The following is a 27,374-nucleotide window of genomic DNA, read 5'->3' as shown; positions in this document are numbered from 1 at the left end:
GCGAAATTTTTTAGAGAATATGTAGCAAAATAATTTGTAGTGAAATTAAGTTAACTTTAAACGTGAAAATGGCATAATCTCACAGTTGTAGCTGAGCTTGTTTTATCTTAGAGGCGGCGTGTTTGATAGTCTGCCTTGCACATTTTTCGAAAATGTCACGAAACGTTTTAAAGAGAACGACCTGGTCGTGACTCAACATAACAATAACTTCAGTAAATGAAAATTCTTTTACAAAATAGAATTTAAAAATTCAAATATATCACTTTGAAAATCTAAAATTCAAAAATTTTAAGACGGACTAAATGCAACCCGAAAACAACAGTAATTATGTCGTAGAGATCTCTAAAACTTTATATTACAAAAACAATTATGGAATTTGTCTATGTCGGTGTCCACCATGCAGGCATGCAATAAAATGGCCACATCACCGGACAAAAATACAAAAATACAAAAGCAAATATTCCCTCCGGTCTTTATTACAAGAAAACAATCAAAACACACGTAACTAGAAACCTCAAAACCAAAACAACTTTAAGAAATCAAAACAACATTTATTTTCTTAAATACCACCAAAACTTTCCCATAGACTAGCCAACCGAGACATAGTCTGTATTGAAGAACCTTCATCTTTTACTGCATTAACAACATGATCTTTTAAACTCTTCATTCTTTCACGCATTCCCTTACCTTCTTCCCCTTCCATCACACACTTAACCACCTTTGCAATTTTCTCCTTTTCCACAATTTCATCATCTTCAAATTTCAACCTTACTGCCACTTTAAGACCATCACATAACAAAACAGCATTCATTGCTTGTTCTGCAAATAAAGGCCAAGCTACTATTGGCACCCCCTCTTGCATACTCTCCAAAACTGAATTCCATCCACAATGACTTAAAAATCCACCAACTGAACTATGTTTAAGTATTTCAACTTGAGGTGCCCATGATGGCAAAATGAAACCTTTTTCTTTGGTTCTTTCCTGAAACCCTTGTGGCAAAAATTTCAGAGGATCTTCATTTGTAGCTTCAAGATAAGCAGCATTAACTGAATCACTTGGTGCTCTCACAACCCAAATGAATCTTTGACCACTCAATTCCAAACCAAAAGCTATTTCATTGATTTGTCTTTGAGAAAGTGTTCCACCACTTCCAAAAGAAACATACAAAACAGAATTTTGTGGTTGGTTTTTCAACCACTTCAAACATTCAAGTTCATCACCAACATCATCATCATTGTTACTTGACCTTATTTGCGTAATGGGTCCCACAGGAAGAAAACTGATTTTTCCATCACCCTTTTGTTCCAATGCTTTTATAGCACTTGATTCTAATGCAAGGAAACTGTTAAACAAGATTCCATCAACAAAATACATACCTTTAGCACGTTGAAGATACATTTTGTAAGCTTGACCTGATCTATCTTTTGTTACTGTATGAAGATCAATACCATTGATTGGTACACATCCTGGTAACTTTATAGGTTCTTGTAATTCTTTGTATTTACATGAAACCTCTTCATCAAGTTTTGGCCAATGTAAATAAAAAGAAAGTACAAAAGCTGAACAAGGGAAGTAAAGGTAAGACAAAGAATTGAACTCTTTGGCAAAATCTAGTGCTTCAAATGCAAATTTATCAGCAATTATAGCAACTAAAGGTGCTTTTGAATTTATTGATTTGAGAGCTTCATGAATTGATGGTAGTGAGTGTGTAACTGTGAGTTGAATTAGGATTCCTTGGTATACTCCTTGAGGTAAGTCTTGTTTATTGATTGGTGGAAGAAAAACTAAGTTTATGTTTGGTGGAATTGTTTCAAGGTATGCTTTTGATGAATCTGGTAGTGAACCAAGGGAGGGAATGATGCAAGTGACATGAAAATTTGGATGGTTTGTGACTAAACGTTTGCTGAATTCTACTATTGGGACTAAGTGGCTGAAACCAGGACATGGAATAACAGCTATGTGGGTTGTTTTTGCCATTGGAATGGACTACAATAGTTGTAAGTGATTTTGTTATGTTTACAAAGATATGTGTTTTATATATAGGGAAGTAAGTGTTGTTGGTCAATTTCGTATGACATAATTTTCCTCAAAAAGAAAACAATATCATACGGCGTAATTATTAAATAGTTTAGTTTACATAGTAGTTGAAAAAGCGGTGGATAATACCGATTTTTCTTTGAGGAATACAGACTTTTCTTATGGCATGCTTGATATTTTTAGTTGAATATATTTCTAAAAAGTGATATTAAGAAATATTCCATCCGTCTTCAAATGTAAGCAAAAATGAGTCCACATAAATTGTTGTATTTGATATAAATTTTGAACCAAATACATTCACTTTAGTTGCCAATTTTTGCTTATATTTTGGGATAGTGGAGCATGTTTAAATGAAAAAGAGAAATACTTTTATCAAAATATCTTCATCATGTATTGCTATAGTCAAATTTATCATAAATGCAAGTGGAGGATAGTATTAAACTATGAGTGATATTAATTATATTTCTATGAAAATTAATTTTCATCTTTATTGAAATAAATTGACATATTTTTCGAGCTTTAACATGTGCTCTTGGGATACATGTTATCATTTTCCATTAATTGCATCCTTCAGAAAAGTAGTATTAATTATAATATACAATCAAAAAAAAACCTAATTAATGTTTTTTTTAACAAACCAAATTTGATATATGTTATTATCAAAAGTGAATCATTGCGCACAAGGCATGCAACAAAAAAGCCTAATTAGTGTTGTATCGAAACTTGAACGGTATAGTCATTTTGGGACGATTTTTCATAAAAATAGTTCAGTAATTTTGGGACACGACAAATATTTTATATGATTACCTAATCTCTATTTTTCTAACCTGTGCAATGTTGCACAGTCTAAGTTACAATTAATGCACCTTTTTTTCTCTCTCTTATTAACATTTATAGCCTTTTTCTCTATCATGTTAATTAGCAATTTTTTTTTTAAATGGAAATAGAAACGTATAGGTGTTAACCAAATAACTTTCAGAAATCATTAAAAGAAAAACGAGAACTTTGACAATTACTCAAACAAAAAAAATAAACTTTCACCATCTTCATCATTGCAATCACCATCACCGCACAAGTTAACCACCACCCATATTCTGTAGACCATGCCCCTTGGACACCGTAACAATCACCCCATGCACAAACACTGCACCAGCAAGCTAACGTCGAATCTGAAAATCGAAACCTCTACATATCAATCTCTAACTGATTAAGCGATATCTCCAATGATCATCACCATCTTTTAACACAATCTTCGTCGCGTCGGAATGGATCTCCTACGTGAGAGATTGGGAGTCCTTGCCTCTCCGCCGCAAAACGTAAACAGTCATACATCTCCTCTTCTACCATGTTGACGAATGAAAGAAGTTCCAAGAAGCGGCTGAAAACGTGTGGGAGTGTTTCCTGCTTCGGTTCCGAATTTGATTGTGATGTTACTCTTTTTGAGAGAACCTTGTTTAACAACATATCAGAATGAATCATCACCAGCACAAGATTTAATCCAATCAAAGTTTTATTTTTGATGGAAAGAATAGATTTTTTTAAGGAATTGGAAGAATCATGATGGACTGATTCTCCATCTTCTTGTTTTCTTTCAACGCATTTCCCTATTTTTCTGGAGAATATGTAGAAATTTGTTTCTATCATCCACTAAAAAAAGTTAATGTGAGAGAGAAAAATAAGGTGCATTAATTGTATGTTTGAGTATCTCTTGATGGAAAATATACAAATATATCTCAAGATAGACAACTCAATTTCAACTTGTTTAAACATTTTTTAGTATTAAAAAATGCGTTTGCTGTAAATTATATGCAAGTGTTCAACGTTTCTTTTTTGAGTAACATGCAAGTCTTCTGCGTAAGTAAGGATGTCATCAGAGGCAAAAGTTGTCTTCTCTTTGTTCATTATTTTGACTGTTACATGCTGATGTAAGTGCATATGCAACTAAAACATTATATCTATTTTAACATTATCAACAATCAGTCATATTTCTTGTTTGTTTGGGAAATGGTTGCAAAGTTCCCTTTCTTTGGGATGCTGTTATAATTGAAATTTAGAAAGAAGAATTTCTTGCTTTGAATTCAATTCCTTAAGGGTTAGAGCACTAAAAATTGTCTAAAAAAAGTCGTTTACCATTTAATCTTTTTTTGGAAATGTAGAAATTTTTATTTATCCATTCTACAAACATTATCGAGAGGATTTAAACCTTGTATTTTAAGTTACAAGATTAAACTTTTATCATTAAATTAAACTAGCACCATAAGGGTAAAACAAATATTTACTATTTGTAGTAAAAATAAACAAGGGTTAATATATGTTTAAGCCCTGTAATATTAACAACTTTTGGATTATCCTTATAAGAAAATTAGATTCAACCCTGTAATATAAATATTCTTTGATTTTGTATGTCATCTGACGGTACAAAAATGTTGACTTGACACACTAACTATGTAATTTTTGCTTGTGTGGCGTACTGACGGTATAATTAATTTGTTTTTTACTTTTTTTTTTTACTTCATTTTCTCCATGGCCTTTTTATTTATTTATTACACTTTTTTTAAAAATAAAATTAGATTGAAGAATATAATCAATCTTCATCTTCTATGACCATGAACACTATTTCACAAACCCTTTTAATCTTCATCTTAAAAAATTCAAAGAAACCCAAACTCATATCTAGAAACAAAATTGACTTTAACCCAACACACAAATTCAACACTTCTACTTCAACATCAACAACATCATGAGCATATTCCCTCTTATCCTTCATCATATTCATTCAAGATCCCAACAACAATAACAAACCCCTCACTTTGATCCAACCTCACATATTCTCTCTTATCCTTCAACATCTTCATCATTAAACTCAAACCCATAACAACACAACAACACCACATCATCTTTCTCACCTTTTATGTACGAATTTCTAATGATATTCCACTCTCATTCTTCTTCGTGATCACCATTTATATACCAAATATTAACCGTAAAGCCTTATCCTTAATCAAAAACATTTTAGTATCACCCTCCTCTCTTTCAGAACATCACTCTTGTTTCTTTTTACTTCCCAATGGAAGCAACAAAGACAAGACCCGAATTAGTAGTTGTTCAAGAAGCGCCGCCACCACTGGGAATTGAAAATATGGCATTCCTGGGAATTGAACTGCAGCCCCTGAGCACTACACTTACACTGCCAAGTTAAACCACTGGGCCACATGTTTTGTACTCTCAATCTTGCAATGCTACGCCTATATATTATTATTTTCAGTGCATTTTATATTAAAAAACAAATATCTTTTGGGCCCCAAAATTGGGGAGGCCCAGCTCCATTGAGTTGTTTGCACCTCCCTAGGGACGGCCCTGAATTTACTAATCCTTTCAAAACTGACCTGCAAATATTAATCACTTAAAATTTGGTCCCTCAACCTAGTTAATTACTCCCACGTCATTGATTAGTTGACATGGCAATGTCGAGTGGCTTAGTGTCTTGCTGACTCAGCAGAACTTGGTGTCAACGGACGAAAATACCCCCGGGCCTATCAGACAAATGCAAAAAGACAATTTTACCCTTGACTTCATCTTCTCTAAATTCATCAACCCTTTTAGCAGCACCACAATCTCTAAGACTTTCATCAGCAAACCTCGTCGCCGAAATCTTCGATAACATTACAAAACCACTGGTATCTCCTATCTTTTGTTATCTCTAATTTCACTCCCTAAATCCTTATTAATATTCTACGAAAACGATCTCTTCGTCACATAACCACCACCATTGGAATTATACCTGCCTGCAACAATTCTACCTTGTTTCAACGATTTCTTCGCCGATTTTTCAACATCAGACAATTTCTTCAGTTGAACCTGAGAAATTTCTTCATCTTTCTTTTTCACATGCTTAATTCATCCAACCGCATAATTAACTGAATTCATTATCAAATTCGCTTTAAAAATCGTTTTTCTTTGATTTTCTTCACAACTTTCTTGCGATTTCAAAAAAAAGATTTCCTCCGATTCACCTTCGCCGAAGTAATACCTGACGGTATTACTTTAGAACTTCCTTGCGGTTTCCAGAAACAAAATTTTATGTGATTCCGCGTCGTTGGAGTAATCGCCATTGCCGCCGATGGCATCACTTTTCTGACGATCTCCACCCGACCTAAACTCATTCCTTCTATGCAGTTAATCGCTTAATTTCATTTTCAATTTTCGCGATTTCATCGATGATGGTTCTTTTGCTTGACGAAGGAAAAATGTTGAGTGTGATTGGGTTTAGATTCTCTTTTGATGTAATCAAAAGATATTTTCATAATGAAATGTCGAGTGCTGCATTGTTCCATACTGAACCTCTCTAGAATGAAGAATGTTGTTGTTGGTGGTGGTCATGGTTAAGTGCCTTTGGGTGAAAGGTTTCAAGATTTAAGAAGAAATGGTTTTGTAGAGAAGTGAAGGAGTGAAGATTTTGAGGTGAACACAGGGGTATAATGGTCTTTTTGCGTTTTCTTGATAAGCTCAGGGGTATTTTTGTCCGTTCACACCAAGTTTTGCTAAGTCAGACTGCCACTTAACCAAATCACCATTTCCACGTTAGCTAATTAGTGTCATGGTTGTCATTAACTTGGTTGAAGGATCAAATTTTAAGTGATTAATATTTGCAAGTCAGTTTTGAAAGGATTAGTAAGTTCAAGGACCAAAATTCAAATGACCCTTACTTACCAGGACTAAAGGTATAAATAAGCTTAAAAGAAAATTATATCTCAAAAATAAACTTATACTTTCATTATATTTACACAGACAACTATATATATATATATATATATATATATATATATATATATATATATATAATATAGGGGGCTGTTAACTTACTCCCACTTAAAAACATGAAGGAGTAAATTAGCAAGCCTACTCCCACTTGTATTTCACCAAAAAACCAACTTGCTACTATTCAAACCATCTTAAATACAAGGATAGTTTTGTAACTTTCCTTTAATTAATTAAAACAAAAATGGAAACTCCTTTCATAAAAAAAAAACAAAACAAAACAAAACGTGCTTTTCACTGTTTTTATGTTTATTGTTATTGGTGTTGTGTTACATGCACGTTCATTCTGATACTTTTTTTTTGTGCTTCACCAAAAAATATTCTGATACATTTTTTTTTGTACAGGTGCTTACTCCAATTTTGTTAAACGAACATCAATTTTCCAAAAAAAAAATTGCATACGTTCATTCTATTACGATTTTATTACTTTTTTGTGGTGTAATATTTTTTTATGGTGACGATTTTATTTACGTTAAAACCAACAGAGGAGAGTGGTTTTTTTAGGGAGGGTGGGTAGAGTGGTTTTTTTTGTATACATACATGTTTTTGTCCAAATTCAGGAAACATGTTTTTTTGTTTGAAAAAATAAAGTGAAATTTACAAATTTATCCTTCTCCTATTAACATAATTTAAATAGATAGGATTGGTTTTTTAGTCAAAAGCAAGTGGGAGTAGACTTGCTAACTTACTCATTCATGTTTTTAGGTGGGAGTAAGTTAGCAGCCCTCATATATATATATATATATATATATATATATATATATATATAGAGAGAGAGAGAGAGAGAGAGAGAGAGAGAGAGAGTGTGTGTATCAAATGAGAGCACTATTTAAAATGAGAGTGAGAGGGTTAAATAACAACCCTTGGATCAAATCAAATGGCTGCTATTTTTTTGAGATACCTGCCTGCTACACACAGTGAATCACACTTCCTTTCTTCTCTCTCAAATTACGTTTTTCATTGTTTTTATCTTTTCCAAATCGACTTCTCCTATTCCAGTGTTTCATCAATTCTATTCCTCTTCCTTTTTTAACTACCAGCATCAAAACTAATTTTCAGAAGAAAACTATTTTGTATCAAAGCATAAAACTACTACTAAAAAAATGAATTTGAGATAAACTATGAAATTTGATGAATAAAATTCTGCATTCTTTTGATTAGCGACGGAAATATGAAGCAAATGCAGCAGAAATAAAATCCATGAAGATTTACGTTTTTCATTCTTTTAATGGCTTGGACGATTCATATTTAATTAATTACAGGTAAAAGATGAATCATATGAGAACAATTCATATTTTTCCCAATTTCTCTTTGGTTTTTTTAAATTAAATCAGCCATGATACATCAGAATTGCCTTGAACTGGATCTTGAAAAATAACATTTGAAAGAAGAAAAATAAACCATAATAGCAACTGAGAGATGAAAGGACGGCGAGAGAAGAAGCTGGCATATGGGGAAGGAAGGAATGAAAAAGATTGTACAATGTGGTTTTAAAAATTAAGTAACACAATAAAGATTGATCCAAGGGTTGTGATTTAACCCTCTCATCTCTCATTTTAAATAGTGCTTTCATTTGATACACCCTATATATATATATATATATATATATATATATATATATATATATATATATATATATATATCTTATTCCTAATCCTAGTTAACACTCCTATTAGCACTGCAAACCCTAATTCTACTGTATTTAGGCGCCAAATAATATCAACCCTTGGATCTATTCTCTTAATGCGCCAATGATTTACATCCTTACATCTAATCTTGATTATATGCGGCAATCACAACACACGTGGGATATTCAAATATTTCCCTCTTTGCAATACGTTTCAAGATGCATTGTAGACAGACTTTCCAACTTATGCCGTCAAATTAAAATGGCCTTTATTTTCCCATGCAAATGTGGTGTACCAAGTTTATGCGCTTTTATGGCATATGGTTTCACTGATAGTATAAATATATTCCATTCACTCTGTTCTACTCTCATCCTTTCTAAATTGCAATCAGTTACATTTTGCAATGGCTATGGCTGATATACAGGTTTTGCTTTCATACTACTCCATCACCGGTATGTGCAGCCCTTTTTGTTTGATTTTTGTAAATTTTTCAATTTTACCGCTGCTATACTGAGATATGTTCATGTTTTCGTAATTCAGAGGATTTGAATCCAAACCCGACGACCGAGTTGGAGAAGATCGTCAATGATCTTCGAATCAAATACCGAACCTATCAAGTCGATCTTGACGTTGAATATGTAAGTCTCTAAATGTTTAACATATCCACTAAATATATTGATTTAGTTGCTGATTTTGTAAGTTTTGCATTTTAGGGAATGGTTGTTTTGCCAACCCTATTTGTCCATGACTTTGGTGACGAACTTGGTCGCTATGCAACGTTGGTGGACCGTAACTACAATGAATTTGAGGTTTTGGTTGAGCGAAACAATGGATGAATTTATCTCACAATAGGTTGGCTCGCCCTCAAGGATTTTTTCAACGTCCGTCTTGGATCTTGGGTTTCAATGGTGTATGTTGGTAGGGGCAAGTTTGGGATATATTTGAAGGATAGGTTTGGTGGGAAAATTGCAACCCCTAAGTTTAACCCTCCTATGAAATTTGAACTTGAGAGACAGATGCTGTCTTTCCATGAATTTGATGTTCTCCCTTCTCCTTTTGCTCATGACAACTTTAACTTTGATTTTTCGTATGAGAAGAGATTGACAGCTGATGATTATGAATCTGGCAGTGTTGTGAGTGTAGATTTTGCTCTAATTGTTTATTCTGAATTAAATTATTGAGATTTCTTTTTATTAACAGAGTGTTTTAATTGGATTATAGGAGCTTTCTTATATTAGATTCTGCCAGGCCACATTGGACATTGAAATGACATCTGTGAAGGTTGTGGATGATAATGGCAACGTCTGGGGTTGCACTTTGATGTACCGTATTGATGATGGAGGTTCTTTCAAGATTGGAGGTGGCTGGAAAAGGATGGTTCTTGCTCGCAGACTTCGTCAAGGATCGAAAATCTTGCTTGGTGCACCTGTTGCTGGAAAGAATGAAGTGCTTTACCTTCGTGTGATCCGGAAATAGGATTGGATAGTCTGTTGTTTGGACATGCTTATGTTATGCTTATTATGTTCATTAGTTTTTTTCCAATCAGTCTAAACTGTAATAATGTGGGGTGTTCTCTTTTTGTAGGGTCTGTTTGTTCTATTATATCGTATGTTTTGGCTTGATCAATAAATATTTGTAAGGCAAGGTCTCTTATGGCTGTTATTATTGAACCTAATTTTGGATATGGTCCAATGCATACAAACAAATCTTTGTTCTATTTTCCTTTGATGCAACGCTCTTAATCCAGATATTCGTTTAATTTTGCGCGCATGCATGAATACCAACAATATGATTCAGATAGATCCAACTTATAGACCTGGACTTGATTAATGAGGATAGCGTTCATATTTCAAAGTTGCAATAGTTGTTTATAACTCTTAATATTTTACACTACAAGAAATCCTGCAATTAGACAGGGAATTATGCCAGGAGCATGAACCCCTGGGAAATTTGCCAGGAGTAAAGCCAGGGAAACATGGTGGGAAATTACACAGGACATGGCCCTCGCATAACCCCTGGCATCATTTTAGGCAGGAAGATAAATTTTAAATTGGTCTGCAAAAACTGAGTTTTGTCAGGTAAAGACAGGAGCAATCCGAGGGAGAGCCCCTGGCAAATTGCAAAGGTACTGCAGAAGCGACCTCACCACTGCAAAAGCAAATAGAGATTAGACCATTCTCCTGCAAAGCCTGCCATGCCTGAACCGTTGACTGCTCCCTACATTTAGCCAGGGGCATCTCCTGGCTATGGCCTTGGCATCTTTTATAATATATTAACATGTGTACCTTCAGCCCTTCATTGTTACAAGAAAAACAATTCCTCTTTCTCTTTTCTTCTCTCTTTTCTTCCTTCTCCCCAATACATTCATCTCCTACTTTTCTTATTTGGTAAAAAAAAAATTCACTTATATTTCTTTTTTTTTTACAATAAATGTTAAACTTATTTATTGACTTAATTTTGTTTTGTTTGCTACAACAATGTTGTACCCATTTGCAAATCTGACTTCAATTCCTCCTCCTGTCACGCCTTCTCTTTGGATATGCTTTTCTTTTCTGTTTAACAGGTTAGTTTAATTATAATGTGGTGTGTTGATTTTTGTTGCTGTTTATGTGAAAAAATTGTGAAGCTTCTCTTTGGATCTGCTTTTCCATTTGCTGTTTATGCTGGCCGAAATAATTGAAAAAAAAATGATATGTATTGTGAAGGAACTCGTTTTACTGTTTTGTTGTTGTCTGAGGTGGAACTCGTTTTTCTGCTGCGGTTTTGTTCTTTTATCAGCTGTTTGTTAGTAGATTTTTTCTGCTAAGGTTCTGCTCCTGATTGTGTGCGGTTTTAGCATGTTTAGGCTGGGCTAGTTTTGCTGTTGTGGGGTTGTGAGGTGTCCCGTATATTCAAATGATTCTTCTTTTAGGTTGTGTATTGTTGACTTAGTTCTATATTGTGCTATATTGTAATGATATTATTTTGAATATGAATGAATACTAATGGTGAATGCTATTATTTTCTAACAGGAATGCCTCCAAGGATTGAGGAAAAAAACAAGAGCAGTGGGCGCATGAGGTAAAAAAACAAAAGCAATTAAATTAAAAAAACATTTAATTATGTTTTTTAAATTATTTTAAATGATTTTAAAATAATGAAATTAAAAAAAGAAATTTAAAATTGTTTTTAAATTTATTTTAATAATTAATTTTAATTATTTTAATGAAATTAACGTTTTTTTAAAAAACAATTAAAAACCATTTTTAAAAAAAATTATCTATGCAATTTGCCAGGGGTATACCCCTCGCAATACTCCTGTCATATTTTGGGTCAGACTGCAGCTGATTGGACAGTGTGTAAGTTCTGCAGTGCCTCAGAAAAGCCTGCAGTGCGTCAGGTAAGTAGGTTGTTGGGTCAGACAATTTGCTAGGGCCCTGCCAGGGATTTTGCCAAGAGTTATAAGAGGGCTTCGGACAGGAGAGTGTCCCACGCAGATTTGCCAGGAGCAAAAGCCCTGGCATAGCAATTTGCTAGGAGCGCATTTGCCACTGATTCAGCTCCTCACAAAAGTCCTGGCAAATGGCATTTTCCCAGGGATTCTTGCAATTTCACAAGGAATCCACCCCTGGCTAATTGCAGGATTTCTTGTAGTGTTAGTAAGAGCGAAATCTCAATCTAAACTAATATGGTAGTTATTCTAACCTCTGTAATTAGTGCAGTCAGATTTTTAACCAAGGCAGATTTGACATAATCAACATAGTTAGTTATCTTCAAATTCATGAACAAGGCATATTTGATATAGTATCACCGCAACTATTTACAATAAGTTGTTATTGTTAAATATGGCCATCAGATTTAGACAGGTATTAAGAGTTTGTGTATCTAATTTTTTTTTACAACACGTTCATATCCATAAAATGGCTTTGCAACTTTTTTCCTGAGAGTAAAACGATATCTTCATGCCTTCAGAATTCCAAAGTCATGCGTTACCAACAAAAAAATTTAAGAGTTTATCTGGTGTTTTGTCTAAATTGCGGCGTTTCCGATACATTTGTCAACATACAGTGCATTTATCTTTATATTGCATGAAGATACATTGGCTGAGCAATTTGTTTGTATGGTGATATTTTTATGCCTTTTTGAATTCCAGCAAGAATTATAAAGAGGTCAATGATTAGCATAGGTTTTGATATGCCTTACAAAGAGGTAAATGATTGGGATGGTCGGTTCCAACAATCATTAATTGCAAAGTTTGCCACACACAAAATACCAAAATATATGAAATATCTGTTACCTAGGCAGTACATGCATCTGTGCAGAATATTAATTTTGAAACGTTGCAATCAACAATTAGAAATGAATGCATATGTCATTAATGATTGGCACTATCCCAACCCCAAAAACAATTGTGTACACAAGCATAAATAGGTGAAGGGAGCTTATATGTTCCATATCTCACTATTCCAACGCATAGCAACTGATCAGCCACTCATAGAATTTATCTCAACGAAAATAGCTAATGGCTCCAGTTTTCACACCTGTTTCTACTATTGTTGCTGGAAGAGTAAAGTATAAGCTCAATGTTCGTGTTGCACGCATGTGGACGGTGACTGATTTCAACAGACCTCATGAAGAGACATTCATCCACATGTTGCTGCTCGATGATAAGGCATTTATTTAAGCACCTTCTGATATTACTCTGTTTTAATAATTTATAGTACTTACGTCTCACTATTGTCTTCCACTTATTTGCAGTTGCGTATGATAGAGGCCACTGCAAAAAAGCATTTGATCCCCAAAATTAAGGCGGAGGTTCAGGAAGGATCAGCCTATTAAGTTGAAAACGTGCTGGTGATGCAGAATGATCCAAAATATGCTACAACCAAGCATAAGTACAAACTAAACCTTATTGATAGAACATCATTTACAAAACTGGATGAAAGTAGCATTCCAATGAATCAATACGATTTCATGCCGTTTAAGGACATCCTGGTAGCAGACAGAGAGGGTCAATACATTGGTGAATTCATTTTTTATACTCTTATTTACTTTGACTAATTTCAATTTACTTTTTTATCTCGAAAAATTAGTTTGTATACTAATTAGGGCTAGATGTCTCTTTTCCAGATGTCATAGGTCATGTTGTAGAGAAAGAAGATATCAGGGAGAAGGAGGTTAATGGGAAAAAGAGCAAACTTATTGACATAACTTTGGAAGACTCTGAGTAAGTACATATCACTGTGGTCGTTCTTTCATGTTATGTTCGTTCTTTTTAAACTGCTGCAATCATTTAACATTCGAGTTCTCTTATGTTATTGTGTGTGCAAGAACAATCAGATCCACTGTTCACTTTGGGAGGATTATGCTAGGCAAATGCATTCATTTCTGACATCTAATGATTCATCTTCGCCATTGGTTGTTGGGTTGCAACTGTGCAAGCTCAAAAAATATTTTGGAGTCATGGAAGTGTCCAACGCATTTAACGGCACTAAGCTGATTGTTGATTCTGAAGAACCTAGCATAAAGGAATACAGGAGCAAGTAAGTATCAATTAGATATGGCAAATCCATATATCCTAGAGACGTTGTAATTGTGTACTAATGGAGCATGCTGTCTTTTTTGTGTATTAGGCTTGAGGGTGTGGATATTGCTGTGTCTCAGGGTGTGAGTCAATTCACCGGGACAATGACAGTGCCTTTGGCTGATGACATGCTTCAATCGCGAATGATGACGATCGAGGATTTGATAGAGTCAATGGATGTAAGTTAATATATCCACCAGTGTGTTGGACTGAATGTTTTTTTTTTGTTTTTTTAATTCTAAATGTTGTTTATCGTATTTGCCTTAATTCAGTCTTGTATGGGAGTAGTACTTGCAACTGTTTGTGACATTGAGGCTGAGTATGGTTGGTTTTATGAATCATGCTCCAAGTGCGCTGGTAGACTGAGAGTTGTTGCGGAAAGGATGTATTGCGGAAGGTGTAAGCAAGGGAGGAATGATGTTCCAATTGATAGTGTGCATCCCTTTAAAATGAGCATGTCAATTTGAGTGCAATTTTTAAGTTAATGGCAGCGTATCCCTGTATTTAGGTACAAGCTACATGTTCAGGTCATGGATACCACCGGTTCTACAAGTTTCATATTGTTTGATAGAAATGTTCAAATCTTTGTTGGTAGAAGTGTTCAAGAATTGATAGATGCTGCCCAGCAGGTAAACATGGTGTATACAATGTTAGCGTCATTTTTACTGTGAGTTCGATTTGGTTTTTATAAGCTTTGGAAATTAACCATACTCATTGATTTGTTTGCTTTGTTAGGGTGATAATATCAGAGGTTATCCATCTGATCTTGAAGTATTTCTGATCTTTGGAAATCACTGATGGGAACCTGCTGCACAACTGGCGGAATTATTTAGTAAAACGGACATCCGACGATTCTAATCTGATTAAACAATTCATTCAGTTGCACAATATAAAGGTAGAACTGCTATTCATAATAAAAATTGAATAGTGTAATTAATAATGGAACATTTATAGAACATGTGATTCTCTACGCTAAAACGTTTAGTGACATTTTGAACAATATTTGTTTGAACCATAAAGGTGCTTGCTGATGAGGAAGAAGCCGACCAGCAAATTGTGAACCTCCTGGATTTGTCTAATCAAAAACCAATTGAGGTAGGACATCAGATAAGGATATGATTTCCCATTTAATTTATCAATATTACATGCAAGCACAATTCTACCATACTCTTACTATCAGATATGTAGGGGTGTGCATATCAACCAGTTTTAGGCCCAAACCCATAACCATATCCAGTCCACTTTAAAATATCTGGATTTTTTGTAAATGGGTTACAACCAACCCATTTTAAACGGGTTGGATATCCAAACCGGTTAAAATTCGGATCCAGATTTTAACCATTTCAGATTTCCATTTTCTTTCTCTTTTCCAATTCCCAAATCTCAAAATTCACAACCCTAATTTGCTCAAATTCGCAACCATGATCCCGCAAATCAATTTCTACTCTCCGGCGACGGCGACGTCGACCACCGTGCGCGATTAAGCTCCGGCGAGCTTCGTTCACTCCTTCGTCGTGTTAGGTAACTTCGTCATTCTTCATCGCATTATCGTCTTGCTTATGCTTTTGCTTACAGCTTGTGCTTACGGCTTCTAACTGTTTATACCTTCTAATTGCTTATTGTATCGCTTCGGCTTAGAGCTTTTCCTTACAACTCCTTCATGTTTATAGCTTATGCTTATAGCTTATGCTTCGGTTTCTGCTTATAGCTTTTGCTTACGGCTTCTGCTTATTAGTTTTGCTTCTATTTAGCTTCTATTAATTTGTGAGTTACACATATATCTGAACTTTGTTTATGACCTTCGTTTTGATACTTTGATTGTGACCACCTGCATTGTTATGGTGCTGTGAAGTTAAAGCTTGATTGATCAATTACAATTACTCTTCGAGGAAATGAATGGTAAGGTTACAACTTACAATTGTGTGTTAAAATGGTACAAGCATGTTGGTTACCTAAAGTTTTCATAAGTTGTTTTCATATAAGAGCTTTTAGAAATAAGCTGAAAATATTTTCTGTTTGTGTACAGTGGTGAAACTCATCATGTTGTTGGTTCATTTGTTGTTAACTTGATGGTGGAATTCCTGTAATTGAGGGCTGCATATATATGTTTACTCTGAACTTCATCTCTATATGCAACTATAAAAAATTGATCACTAATTTAGCACTTGAATTATTTAAGATAGCAAATTAGTTCTGATATGTTGCTAGTTGGTTATATTTGTTATCTTAGTTAGGATGATCATTATAAATCCAAATTAGTTCTGATGGTGAACTCACTGATTTTGTTAACTATTGCAGTGATGGATATTCGTGACTTTCCAACCTCTGAAACATCAGAGCATGAGGTTTCTAGTCCTACCCCTGCTGCCAATCCATTACCTCCTCCCTCTCAGAAACGCAAGAATCACTCAGAAGCATGGGATCACTTTATAGTTGTTTCAGAGGAGGAAAAGAGAGCAAAATGTATTTACTGTCCTAAGGAGATAAAGTTTAGCGGTGGAACGAGTTCAATGAGAAATCATTGGCTGAAACACAAAGAGGAAGATAGGAACAAGAAGCAAAAATCAGGTTCATGCTCAACAGCAGATATGGAAGGGAATTCATCTGCAATCTCAAAGTTTGATCAAATGGAACTTCGAAGAGCATTGGGTAAAGTGTTCATAGGTCTTGAGCTTCCCTTTAGAAAGGTGGATCATGAATCACTTCATTATTTTTTGAACCTTGGAATACCACAATTTAAGATTCCCTCACGCACTACATTATCACGTGACATCTTGCAAATGTGGGGCAACGAAAAAGTAAGGTTGAAGACATTCCTTTCCCAACATTGTGGTAGAGTTTGCCTAACCACTGACTTTTGGACTTCTTGCCAAAACTATAGCTATATGTCTTTGACGGCTCATTTTGTTGACAACAATTGGAAGTTACAGAAGAAGATTTTAAATTTTTGTCAAGTGTCAGGCCACTCAGGAGATGTAATGGCTCAGACGGTGTGGAATTGTTTGACTGCTTGGGGGTTAAATAAGGTGCTCACTATGACAGTCGATAATGCATCATCTAATGATGTTGGAATATCGCAACTCAAAAAAGCCCTTATGCCTGATGGTTTACTTATGGGAGGAGAGTATTTTCATACTCGTTGTTGTGCACATGTCTTAAATTTAATCGTGAAAGAAGGTCTAAAGGATATTGAGAAAGAAGTTTTGAGGATTCGTGGTGCAGTGAGGTATGTTCAAGCTTCCTCTTCTAGGTTACAAAGATTCAAGGCATGCATTGATCCACAAAAGGTTCAATATAAGGGTTTTGTCAACCTAGATATTGAAACAAGGTGGAATACTAGCTATTTAATGCTTAATGCTGCACTTAAACACATGTTAACATTTGCATTGTTGGAGATGCAAGATCATACATATGTCAAAGAGTTACGGAAAGGAAAAGGTCTCCCTTTGCCCGGGGATTGGGAATATGTGCGCTCTATTCTCCCGTTTTTAGAGCTGTTTTACAATGCTACTGTGCGTCTCTCTGGTTCGTCCTATGTAACTAGCAATATGTACATGTTTGAGGTATTTGGCATTGGAAAGAAGATAAAAGAAATGTGCAATCATCCAGATAAGTGTATAAAAGATATGGCTGTAAGTATGAAGATTAAGTATGATAAGTATTGGGGAGATCCCAATAGCCTGAACATGTTGCTACTAATTGCTCTGGTATTAGACCCTAGACACAAACAGAAGTTTATCATTTGGTATGCCGATAATCACTTTGGTAGTGACGAGGCTAAGTGTTTCAAAGACAAAGTATATTCAAGTTTCAATTCACTTTTCAATGAGTATAATGGTTGGATTGGGGAGTCTTCTGCTAACTCACAAGAAAACCGATCCCAAGTAAGTGGACAATCTGATCCCTATGGCTTTGATCCATTCTACAAGTCAAGTGGAAGCACTAGATCTGGTTCTGAAGTAACTTCGTACTTGGCTGCTGATTTAGAGGCAGAAGGGGAGTTAGATGTCTTAATGTGGTGGAGGGAAAATTCCAACCGGTATCCAGTCCTGGCAAGAATGGCAAGAGAAATATTAGCTATACCTGTCACTACAGTTGCCTCTGAATCTGCTTTCAGTACCGGAGGAAGGGTCCTTGATCCATATCGAAGTTCTCTATCATCAACAACCGTGGAAGCATTGGTTTGCACCCAGGATTGGCTTAAAGTAAAAGATCAAGACATTGAGACTTCATCCCTGGTTACAAATGATGATCTTGACACTCTACATGAACTTGAGCAAGGTAAGACTTGAAGATGATCTTTACTATATTAAAATATGGCTTGATACGTAATGAAATGTTTGTGTTTGCAGATATTCTTTCTCAATTAAATTTTGATGGCCATTCGGCTTCTTTGAGGCTTGATGATGATGATTGAAGGTATTTCTCCCATCCAATATTAGTTTTTGCATTTCTGTCATGGAAAAATTGGTGAACTTATCTGTTTGTTACTAGAAAGTGTGCACCAATTTTAGAGTTTAAGAGATACTTATTGTTGTAATTATTCAATATGCTAGTAGTAATTTTAGAGTATTTAATTAAGGACCAAGGTTTTAATAATGGTAATAGTCATGTTGCGATCTTTAATTCTGCAAAGAACAGTCGGTGCAGCCTCAATTTGATTGTACTCTGATTTTTGAGTGCACTAGCATTTTGGTTCAAGTGCTTAATGCTTATGTTCTGACATACTGTATAAACTCTTCCAAACATATTTTTAGTAATTTTTAAACTGGTTGAGTTGGTGATGAATTAACTAGTTATTTTGCTTTGAGGATATAATGCTGGTATTGTTGCAATTCCTATGGCCTCATTAGGCTAAAGCCATCTAGTCTCACAATTCCTATGGAAGGAATGAACTCAGCTCTCTGCTATGGAAGGAACTCCTCTAAAAAAAATTATAAAACCATTTGAATTTCTTCCTTAGCTACGCATTTTCTGCCATAGGGTCTGTGAGAATAGAGTTGTGTGATCAAGGTAACATATCTTTAATTGCTACCTTTTCCCTCTATTTTACTGTTTTAATATATTTTGTTCTTTCATAGTAGTTATAATCTTCCTGGTTTACTGTTTTTATTCTTTTTGTCTGCTAAGTTCATTTTTCCAGAGAGTAGTTATAATCTTCCTGGTTTACTGTGATTCCCACTTGTTCATGAATTCTCAAGATAAATCTAGATGGCTTTGAGTTCATTTCTTAGTACTACTTACTCACTGCATTGATATTAAATAATACTCTACTGCATTATGACACCTTTTGACCAACTCTACTGCCTTTGTTGATTTTTTTGTGTAGGTGGGTTTGGTAGCTACTTGTTTGGAATGAGTCCACCTATTGCAAAACAAATTCCAGAATTTTACACTGCCAATGATGTTAAGAGTCTTGGTTTAGGATGGATGATTGCATTTCTATTTGTTGTTAGCTTTCTTGGTGAATGATTGCATCATAATTCACAAGATTTATTTAGTTTTTTTTGGATGATTGTAAATGTTATTGGTGTACAATGGTGGATGACTGTAACTATTATTGGTGTACAATGATTGGATTGATTTTGTCGTGACTTACAAAACTTATGGAAAACTAGTTTTAAAACCGGTTTGATTCTTTTTGAAGTAGATATATGTTATTGAATGAAATTTAGAATTTGCAAAAAAAATGGAAAATTTGTTTTTTTTGGAAACTGGATTAAAACCGGATTTTGAATAAAAAAACTGGTTTAAAACCGGTTTGAATAAAAAAACTGGTTTAGTTCAAAAAACTGGTTTTTTTGACAAACCGGTTTCAAACCGGTTCCGAACCGGTTCTGAACCATATCCAAACTGGTTGTACTTAAAAACTGGTTTTTAGTGAAGTGGTTTCAGGAACAAAACCAAAACCAATATTTGGTTTTGGTTTTGGTTTGGTTTTAACTTTGCACACCCCTACAGATATATGATTTGTTTTATGTAACAGAACCTGCTAATTGAGGGTGGTGATTCAACCAAGTCTGATAAGAAGGCTGCTGGGACTGAAAAAGCTGTCGAAGAAGTTACTCCATGTAACAAGTCAAATGGGAAAAGGACTGGTGAGAATTTGGATGCACCTGATGTGGAAGATGAGATTGCTCAAGTGTGATCAAACAAACCACCGAAGTTGAAAGCTGTTAAGGTGGAGAAAATGTGAAGTGATGTAGGGCGTCCATTGCCTCATTAGCGACAAACCTTTCGGAGATGTTTTCAATTTTTATTTAGCTGCTTTTTCATTCAAATTCGGTGTATAATGTTTAATTTCTTCTAATTATAGGCATTGTGCTCATTAGACGTATAATAACGGGGTGTAGTCTTGAGTTTCGTAATTGTCGACTAATATTAGTTTGTTAGGATACTAAACTACTAAATTACGCCGATAACTGTGTGGATTTTTTACTTTGTGTTATTTGTTTATCCAATCAGCATTGCGTATATACAAAAATTAAGTATACTTAATGCATTTGCTAAATTGCGGTGTTTCTGTAACTTTGACTGTTAACTATCGTATTGATTAAAAATAAGCATGAAAGGTATTGTCTACATTATGATAATATAGAGGTTAACTATAAAAGTGTACGTTGACCACTGAAAAAATTAAAATGTGAAATATTAGATTAAATTATGATATTATAGTCCTAATGTTAATATATTATAGTAGCTATTAAACACTTATCATTTCAATTTTTTCGTAATATAATTGTTACTTATCAAGAAACTACTTAATGTATAATCATAATAGCACGGGTAAAATTGGCGTAATACCTTAAGTTGATAATCAACATTTCAATGATTGCACATACATTTTTATATAGGAGTCATCCTTTTTAATTTTAAAACGTCTCATTGATAGGCAATGCACAATTCTTCTGTATTCCACACATTTTAAACTTAGTGGGAAGACATATCTAAGTTTTATAAGTATCAACAATATATGGATCTTGGTTCCCATGTAATTTACCATTATTAGATAATGCATTGGGAGGGGGCGCTAATCACAAGCATTAACTGGATGGTGACATATCTAACATATAGTGGACATTTAATGAATGAAATTCTATACGGTGCTCAAGACATATAATTGATGGCATTTGTGTAGATTATTCTATTGTGCATGTATTTAACATATAAGTTTAAAGTCTTAGTTTAAAGACTTAGTATATCACAAGCAAGAAGATTGTGTTAACCATGACCGCACAACACAGCTACCAGCTGGTAGTATAAGCTCTGGACTCCTCTGCAATATATTCGGCCCCTTCATCTGGCCAAGTATCCCATATATCAATAGTAGTGGCTGTTTTAGCAATTTACACAGACAATGGAACCTAACAAGAGGCGGAAAATTGCACAACCAAGAACCCCGTTGGGAGACATCACAAATGGTAGGAATTTTTATTGTGTTCCTCTCATCATCAACAAGAAGCAGGTCCTTTTTTTTTTCTGTTTTAGTTAAATGCAAGTATCTTACGTTTTTAGATGGTTGTGGTTCATGGTCCAGCTGATTTTGAAGTAAGATTAACCACTAGAAGGAAGGGACGACTTACACCCATTCCTCCTGGGAAATATGTTCTTAAACCTAAGAAGCATTGGGTAAATGGTGAACATGATGCCCAAAATGCACACACCATATGTCAAGGAGAAGAAACCTTCATGGAATGCAGCGAGAACATACAAGACATTAATGTCCCTGATAATAATCATGGTATGTATGATATCATACACAATTCATTTTGTAAATTGATTGTATGTCTGTTTTGTAAATAGAAAAATCTCACATTTATATATATTCATATTTCTAACAGTACCAGAGATACATGACATTGATCACAACGACAAGATTACATCTGATTTATGGGCTGACATTAATGATTACCAAGAGTTAGACATAGATGGCGACGAGGATGCTGAAATAGATGATGTTCCAGTGGATGATTCTGGTATGCATTGCTGATGATTACATCTGATTTAGTGTTTCCAATTCATTGCCTCATATTTTAAATTGTCGCCTTTTATGTGGCAGAGGATGATGACGAACCAATTGTAAGAGCCAGCTCTAGCACAAGAAAGCCAAGAAGGCGCAGAAAGGTTCTTGACGAACCACCGTTAACCGGTATGTATCATATGGATGTGATATATGTGGTTACGATATCTTACACATTAAGTTATATGCCTTTAACTATTTTTAATATTGCTTATCCATTGGCAAATATTTTCAGAGTATTTCGATGTGGGAGAGCCTTCATATATCTGTCAATGGTGTAAAGCTATAATGTGGTATGAAGAAAGAGTGTCCAAACACCGGAATACAAAGAATCCTGAGTTTTCTATGTGTTGCTTGCAAGGGAGAATTGAGATTGCTCCATTTGCCCAACTACCGCAGGCATTGAATGATCTGTACTTCAAAAACGATAGGAAAAGCAAGTTCTTCCTTCAAAATATTAGATCATTTAATAGCATGTTTGCATTTACATCAATCGGTGCAAAGATAGATAAGACAGAGAACAATGGCCGTGCTCCGCCCATATTTGTTATGAATGGGGAGAATTATCATCAATTGGAAAGTTTGCTACCGCGTGCAGGTCATCAACCAAAGTTCGCTCAACTTTATATATACGACACCGATAATGAATTGAGCAATCGAATGAATTCTGTCAGGTACATATATGAACATGCAATAATATAGATTGTTTAGGTATTCAATAAAAATTAGTATAATCTCAATGTATAATTTTATATTTCCCCATTGTAGAATGGAGGATGATAAAAACTCTGTGAAGGCAACCATTGTGCAAGAAATACGAGATGCTCTTGATTCCTCTAATTCCTACGTCAAGACATACAGGATGGTTCGAGACAAATTATCTGAAAATAATGCTCCAACACTCAAGCTACGTATTATAGGAAAATGAGGGTATGACAGTAGGCGTTATAACATGCCTACTGCCTCGGAGGTTGCTGCCTTAGTTGTCGGTGATTATGACGCAACAGACTTCAAAAGAGATTTCGTGGTTGAGGAGCGGTCTGGATTACTAAAGTGTTTATCTGTATTTGAACCATCATATCTGCCATTGCAATATCCTTTGATCTTTTCAAGAGGGGAAGATGGATTTCACAGAAATATTAAGTTTTCAGATAGGCCCACAAAGAAGCCCATAAAAAGAGTATTTGTTTCCATGAAAGAATGGTTTGCATATAAAATACAACAGAGGGTGCAGGACTATGCTGCATTGTTATATTCTAGAAGGTTGTTCCAACAATTCTTGGTGGATGCTTACTCAATGATAGAGTCGTGGCGATTAAAATGGTACCGAGACCACCAGAAGGAGGTTAGAGCAGATATGTACAAGGGGTTGGCTGAGGCAGTATTGAGTGGTGAAACAAATCCATCTGCTACAGGGAAACGAATTGTATTGTCGTCGAAATTTGTGGGGGGAGCAAGGTATATGATACAAAATTATCAGGATGCGATGGCTATATGTGCATGGATAGGATACCCTGATCTTTTCATAACATTTACATGCAATCATACGTGGCCAGAGTTAGTGAATTACCTGAAGAAGCATAATTTAAAACCAGAGGATAGGCCTGACTTAGTGAGCAGAATATTCAAAATTAAACTAAATCGTTTGATCAAACTAAATCGTTTGATCTCAGATATTAAAAAAGGCAACACCATCGGAAAAGTCAAAGCAGGTATTTTTTATGTATCACTTACGTTATTTAATATTTTACTTATAATATATTTTTCACATATTAGGAACAATCTCTTATTATTTCTTATTTGTGCAACTTTGTGGCAGTGATTTATACAATTGAGTTTCAAAAGAGAGGGCTCCCACATGCTCACATATTAATTTTCCTTCATCCAGAGTACCAGTGTGTTCATCCCAATAATATAGATAAAATTATATGTGCGGAAATTCCGGATAAAGAGCGTGATCCTGAGCTATATAATATAGTATCCTCTCTGATGATACATGGTCCATGTGGGGATCAAAATATTAATTCACCCTGCATGTTCAAGGGAAAGGGTACAAAGTACTTTCCAAAGAGGTTTGTCGACAGCACGGTTATTGATTCAGATGGTTATCCGGTTTATAGGAGAAGGGACAACGGTGTGTTCATAAAAAAATCCGAAGCTTTTGTCGACAATAGATATGTTGTGTCGTACAATAGAACTCTTTTGTTGAGGTTCAATGCTCACATTAACGTGGAATGGTGCAATCAAACACGGTCAATTAATTACCTCTTCAAATACGTCAACAAAGGACATTATCGTGTTACAGCGACTTTCCACAATACAGGTGATCAATGTTACGATGAAATTAAGATGTATTACGACTGCAGGTATCTATCCGCATGTGAAGCGGTATGGAGGATATTATCCTTTGATATTAATTACAGGGAACCGACTGTTGAGCGATTAAATTTCCATCTTGAAGGTGAAGAGCCTGTTGTTTATGAGGATCATGAAGACTTGGAAGATGTAATTAACAGGCCGCATATTCACGATACTAAGTTTTTGGCATGGATGGAGGCAAATAAAAAGTATCCTGAAGCAAAGGATCTAACTTATAGGGAGTTTCCTTTAAAATTTGTGTGGCATGCTTCAGATCACAAATGGAGTCTGCGAAAAAGGGGACGTTCAGTGGGGAGGATTCATTTTGTTCCTCCAGGTTCAGGTGAAAAATTCTATTTGAGGACTTTGCTAAACTATGTAAAGGGCCCTACTTCTTTTGATGAAATCCAAACTGTCAATTATGTGAAGTATAACACGTTCAAGGAGCCATGTTTTGCACTTGGTTTGTTGGACGATGACAAAGACTTCATTGATGCTATTAATCAAGCATCTCATTGGGGGACCGCAAGTTATATGCGCAAGTTGTTTGTTGCGTTGTTAATTACAAATCAATTTGTGAGACCTGAAGTGGTCTGGAGCAAGACATGGGAAAGTCTAACTGGTGATATATTATATCGTCAGAGATGTGTCACGCGCGTACCAGGTAAATGTCACTTATATTATAAATTATGTCAAAACTTATATTCTAATTTATGATATTGTGCAGCTAATAGTGTACATTAAAGATCCGCTTTTTCTGTTTCGTATGGACCATGTATAATTCAACTAAAACATATTCCAAATTCATGTCACATAAATACATTCCCGTGCAGTTTATATATGAAAAATTGGACTCCTTATAAATGCTTAATAGTTGTGCTTTATGTCAATCAGATCTGTTGTTGGATGAAGATCAGATAAAAAGTTATGGCCTGGCCGAAATTCAAGTGTTATTGCAAGGGCATGGGAAAGACATGAAAGAAGATTATCCTTCGATGCCTAGAACAGATGTTTCTCTAAATACCAAGGGGCTTAACCGTTTGATATACGATGAATTAAGATATAATAGATATGTTCTAAAAGAGGAACATGAAAGATTAATGTCTACGATGACTTTAGAACAAAGGCAAATATACGATAAAATCATGTCGAGGGTTGCTGAAAACAAGCCTGGGTATTTTTTCCTCTATGGATAAGGTGGAACAGGTATGATGTTTGTATTGGTTCATATATCACATGTATATGTATATACGACAAAGAATTGTTATTAACTATTTGCATTGTCTGATCAATATAGTATTTCATAAAGAACATGTACCGAAATTAAGACTGCCAATTGCTTGGATTGATTTATATGCATCATTCTGTAGACTGTGTTATTTTTTCCTTTTTTAAACTAATACCAGCCTCATATTGTTATATTTGTGTTTACTATGTTAGGTAAAACCTTTATTTGGAGAGCCATGTCTTCTGCACTGCGTTCCAAGGGTGAAATTGTGTTGACGGTTGCCTCTAGCGGTATTGCAGCATTGCTGATCCCCGGAGGAAGGACGGCTCACTCAAGGTTTTGTATTCCATTCATTGTTGATGAGTTCTCAACTTGCACCATAAAACCTAAAAGTCCTCTAGCACAGTTGATTCGAAGGGCAAAGCTAATTATATGGGACGAGGCACCAATGATGCACAAACACTGTTTTGAAGATGTTGATCAAACCTTACGGGATATTATGCTAGAGCAAAACAACTGAAGAAATGATATTCCTTTTGGTGGTAAGGTCGTTGTTTTAGGTGGTGATTTCCGACAAATTCTCCCCGTCATTCCAAAGGGAACCAGGCAAGATATTGTTCATGCAAGCATCAACTCATCGAAAATATTTTGAGGTATTAACATTGACAAAAAATATGCAACTTATGCATGGTTGTTCACCTGAATATGTACAAGAGAGAAAGGCATTCAGTGAATGGGTATTAGGAATCGGTGATGGTTGTATTGGTGATGTATCAGATGAACACATACAATTACGAATCCCACCAGATTTGCTGATTAAAACTGATGGGGATCCTATTGCTTTTATTGTTGAATCCACTTATCCATCAATACTTCAGAATATGCATGATGAGTCTTTTTTCCAAGATAGAGCCATCTTGACTCCCAAAAATACAATAGTTGATGAGATTAATAATTATGTTTTGTCTCTGATTCCTGGAGAAGAGAAAACATATTTGAGCTGCGATACTCCTGTAGCAGACACTACATCGGTCAACAGACCAGATGATGTACACACCCCAGAGTTTTTGAATTCTATTAATTCTTCCGGTCTCCCGAATCACAAAATAACTTTGAAAATTGGAGTTCCTGTCATGTTGTTGAGAAATTTGGATATCACATCAGGCCTTTGTAATGGTACTCGATTAATTATTACAAAGATGGGTAGATATATACTTGAAGGCAGGGTTATATCAGGTAGCAATATTGGGGAGAAGGTGTATATACCAAGACTATCGCTGACGACGTCTGATACAAGAATTCCTTTCAAATTTCAGCGTAAGCAGTTTCCTATATATGTCTGCTTTGCAATGACAATAAACAAAAGTCAAGGGCAATCACTTAAGCAAGTTGGTATATATCTCCCACAACCTGTCTTTTCGCATGGGCAGTTATACGTTGCAGTATCGCGTGTTACATCAAGGGATGGTCTGAACATCTTACTGACTGATGACAACGGGGATTGCATCGACACTACTTCAAATGTAGTCTATAAGGAGGTTTTTCAAAATGTTTAAGCATATGTCGTATTTAGCGTAAGACTATTGTTGCTTTACCGTTTTCCTTCCTTTTTGTAATGGATAATGTTGCATTTTTATACCTTATAAACTACAAATGACCCGGGCGGTAGCACGGGTACAAGTTCTAGTGTGTGTGTGTGTGTATATATATATATATATATA

General features: G+C 35.1%; 3 protein-coding genes and 3 pseudogenes across 4 annotated transcripts; 4 read left to right on the top strand and 2 right to left on the bottom strand.

Moving 5' to 3' along the window:
* Nucleotides 1-303: 303 nt before the first annotated feature.
* LOC146906545 (hydroquinone glucosyltransferase pseudogene) lies at nt 304-3,768 on the bottom strand (annotated as a pseudogene). Its single transcript, XR_015020610.1, has one exon. The product of XR_015020610.1 is annotated as a hydroquinone glucosyltransferase pseudogene (transcript).
* A 1,778-nt stretch (nt 3,769-5,546) lies between these two features.
* Nucleotides 5,547-6,201, bottom strand: LOC146906544 (uncharacterized; annotated as a pseudogene).
* A 3,188-nt stretch (nt 6,202-9,389) lies between these two features.
* On the top strand, nt 9,390-9,960 carry LOC146906543 (uncharacterized). The gene is made up of 2 exons (XM_085728867.1): nt 9,390-9,617; nt 9,706-9,960. The coding sequence occupies exons 1-2, from the start codon at nt 9,390-9,392 to the stop codon at nt 9,958-9,960; spliced, it is 483 nt and encodes a 160-aa protein (XP_085584993.1).
* Nucleotides 9,961-12,985: 3,025 nt separating this feature from the next.
* LOC146906542 (uncharacterized) lies at nt 12,986-15,685 on the top strand (annotated as a pseudogene).
* A 7,334-nt stretch (nt 15,686-23,019) lies between these two features.
* Nucleotides 23,020-26,173, top strand: LOC146906541 (uncharacterized). The gene is made up of 4 exons (XM_085728866.1): nt 23,020-23,779; nt 23,887-25,089; nt 25,320-25,463; nt 25,866-26,173. Exons 1-4 carry the CDS (start codon nt 23,020-23,022, stop codon nt 26,171-26,173), a joined length of 2,415 nt encoding a protein of 804 aa, XP_085584992.1.
* A 139-nt stretch (nt 26,174-26,312) lies between these two features.
* On the top strand, nt 26,313-27,209 carry LOC146906540 (uncharacterized). The gene has a single exon (XM_085730660.1). The coding sequence runs from the start codon at nt 26,328-26,330 to the stop codon at nt 27,207-27,209; it is 882 nt and encodes a 293-aa protein (XP_085586786.1). The 5' UTR covers nt 26,313-26,327.
* The last annotated feature ends 165 nt before the right edge of the window (nt 27,210-27,374 follow it).

The sequence above is a fragment of the Medicago sativa genome, chromosome 7, assembly GCF_051527215.1.
Source record: "Medicago sativa cultivar Bolivia chromosome 7, Bolivia_mono, whole genome shotgun sequence".
Taxonomy (NCBI): Eukaryota; Viridiplantae; Streptophyta; class Magnoliopsida; order Fabales; family Fabaceae; genus Medicago; species Medicago sativa.
The sequence above is the reverse complement of the archived record's forward strand: the minus strand, read 5'-3'. Positions and strand labels throughout refer to the sequence as shown.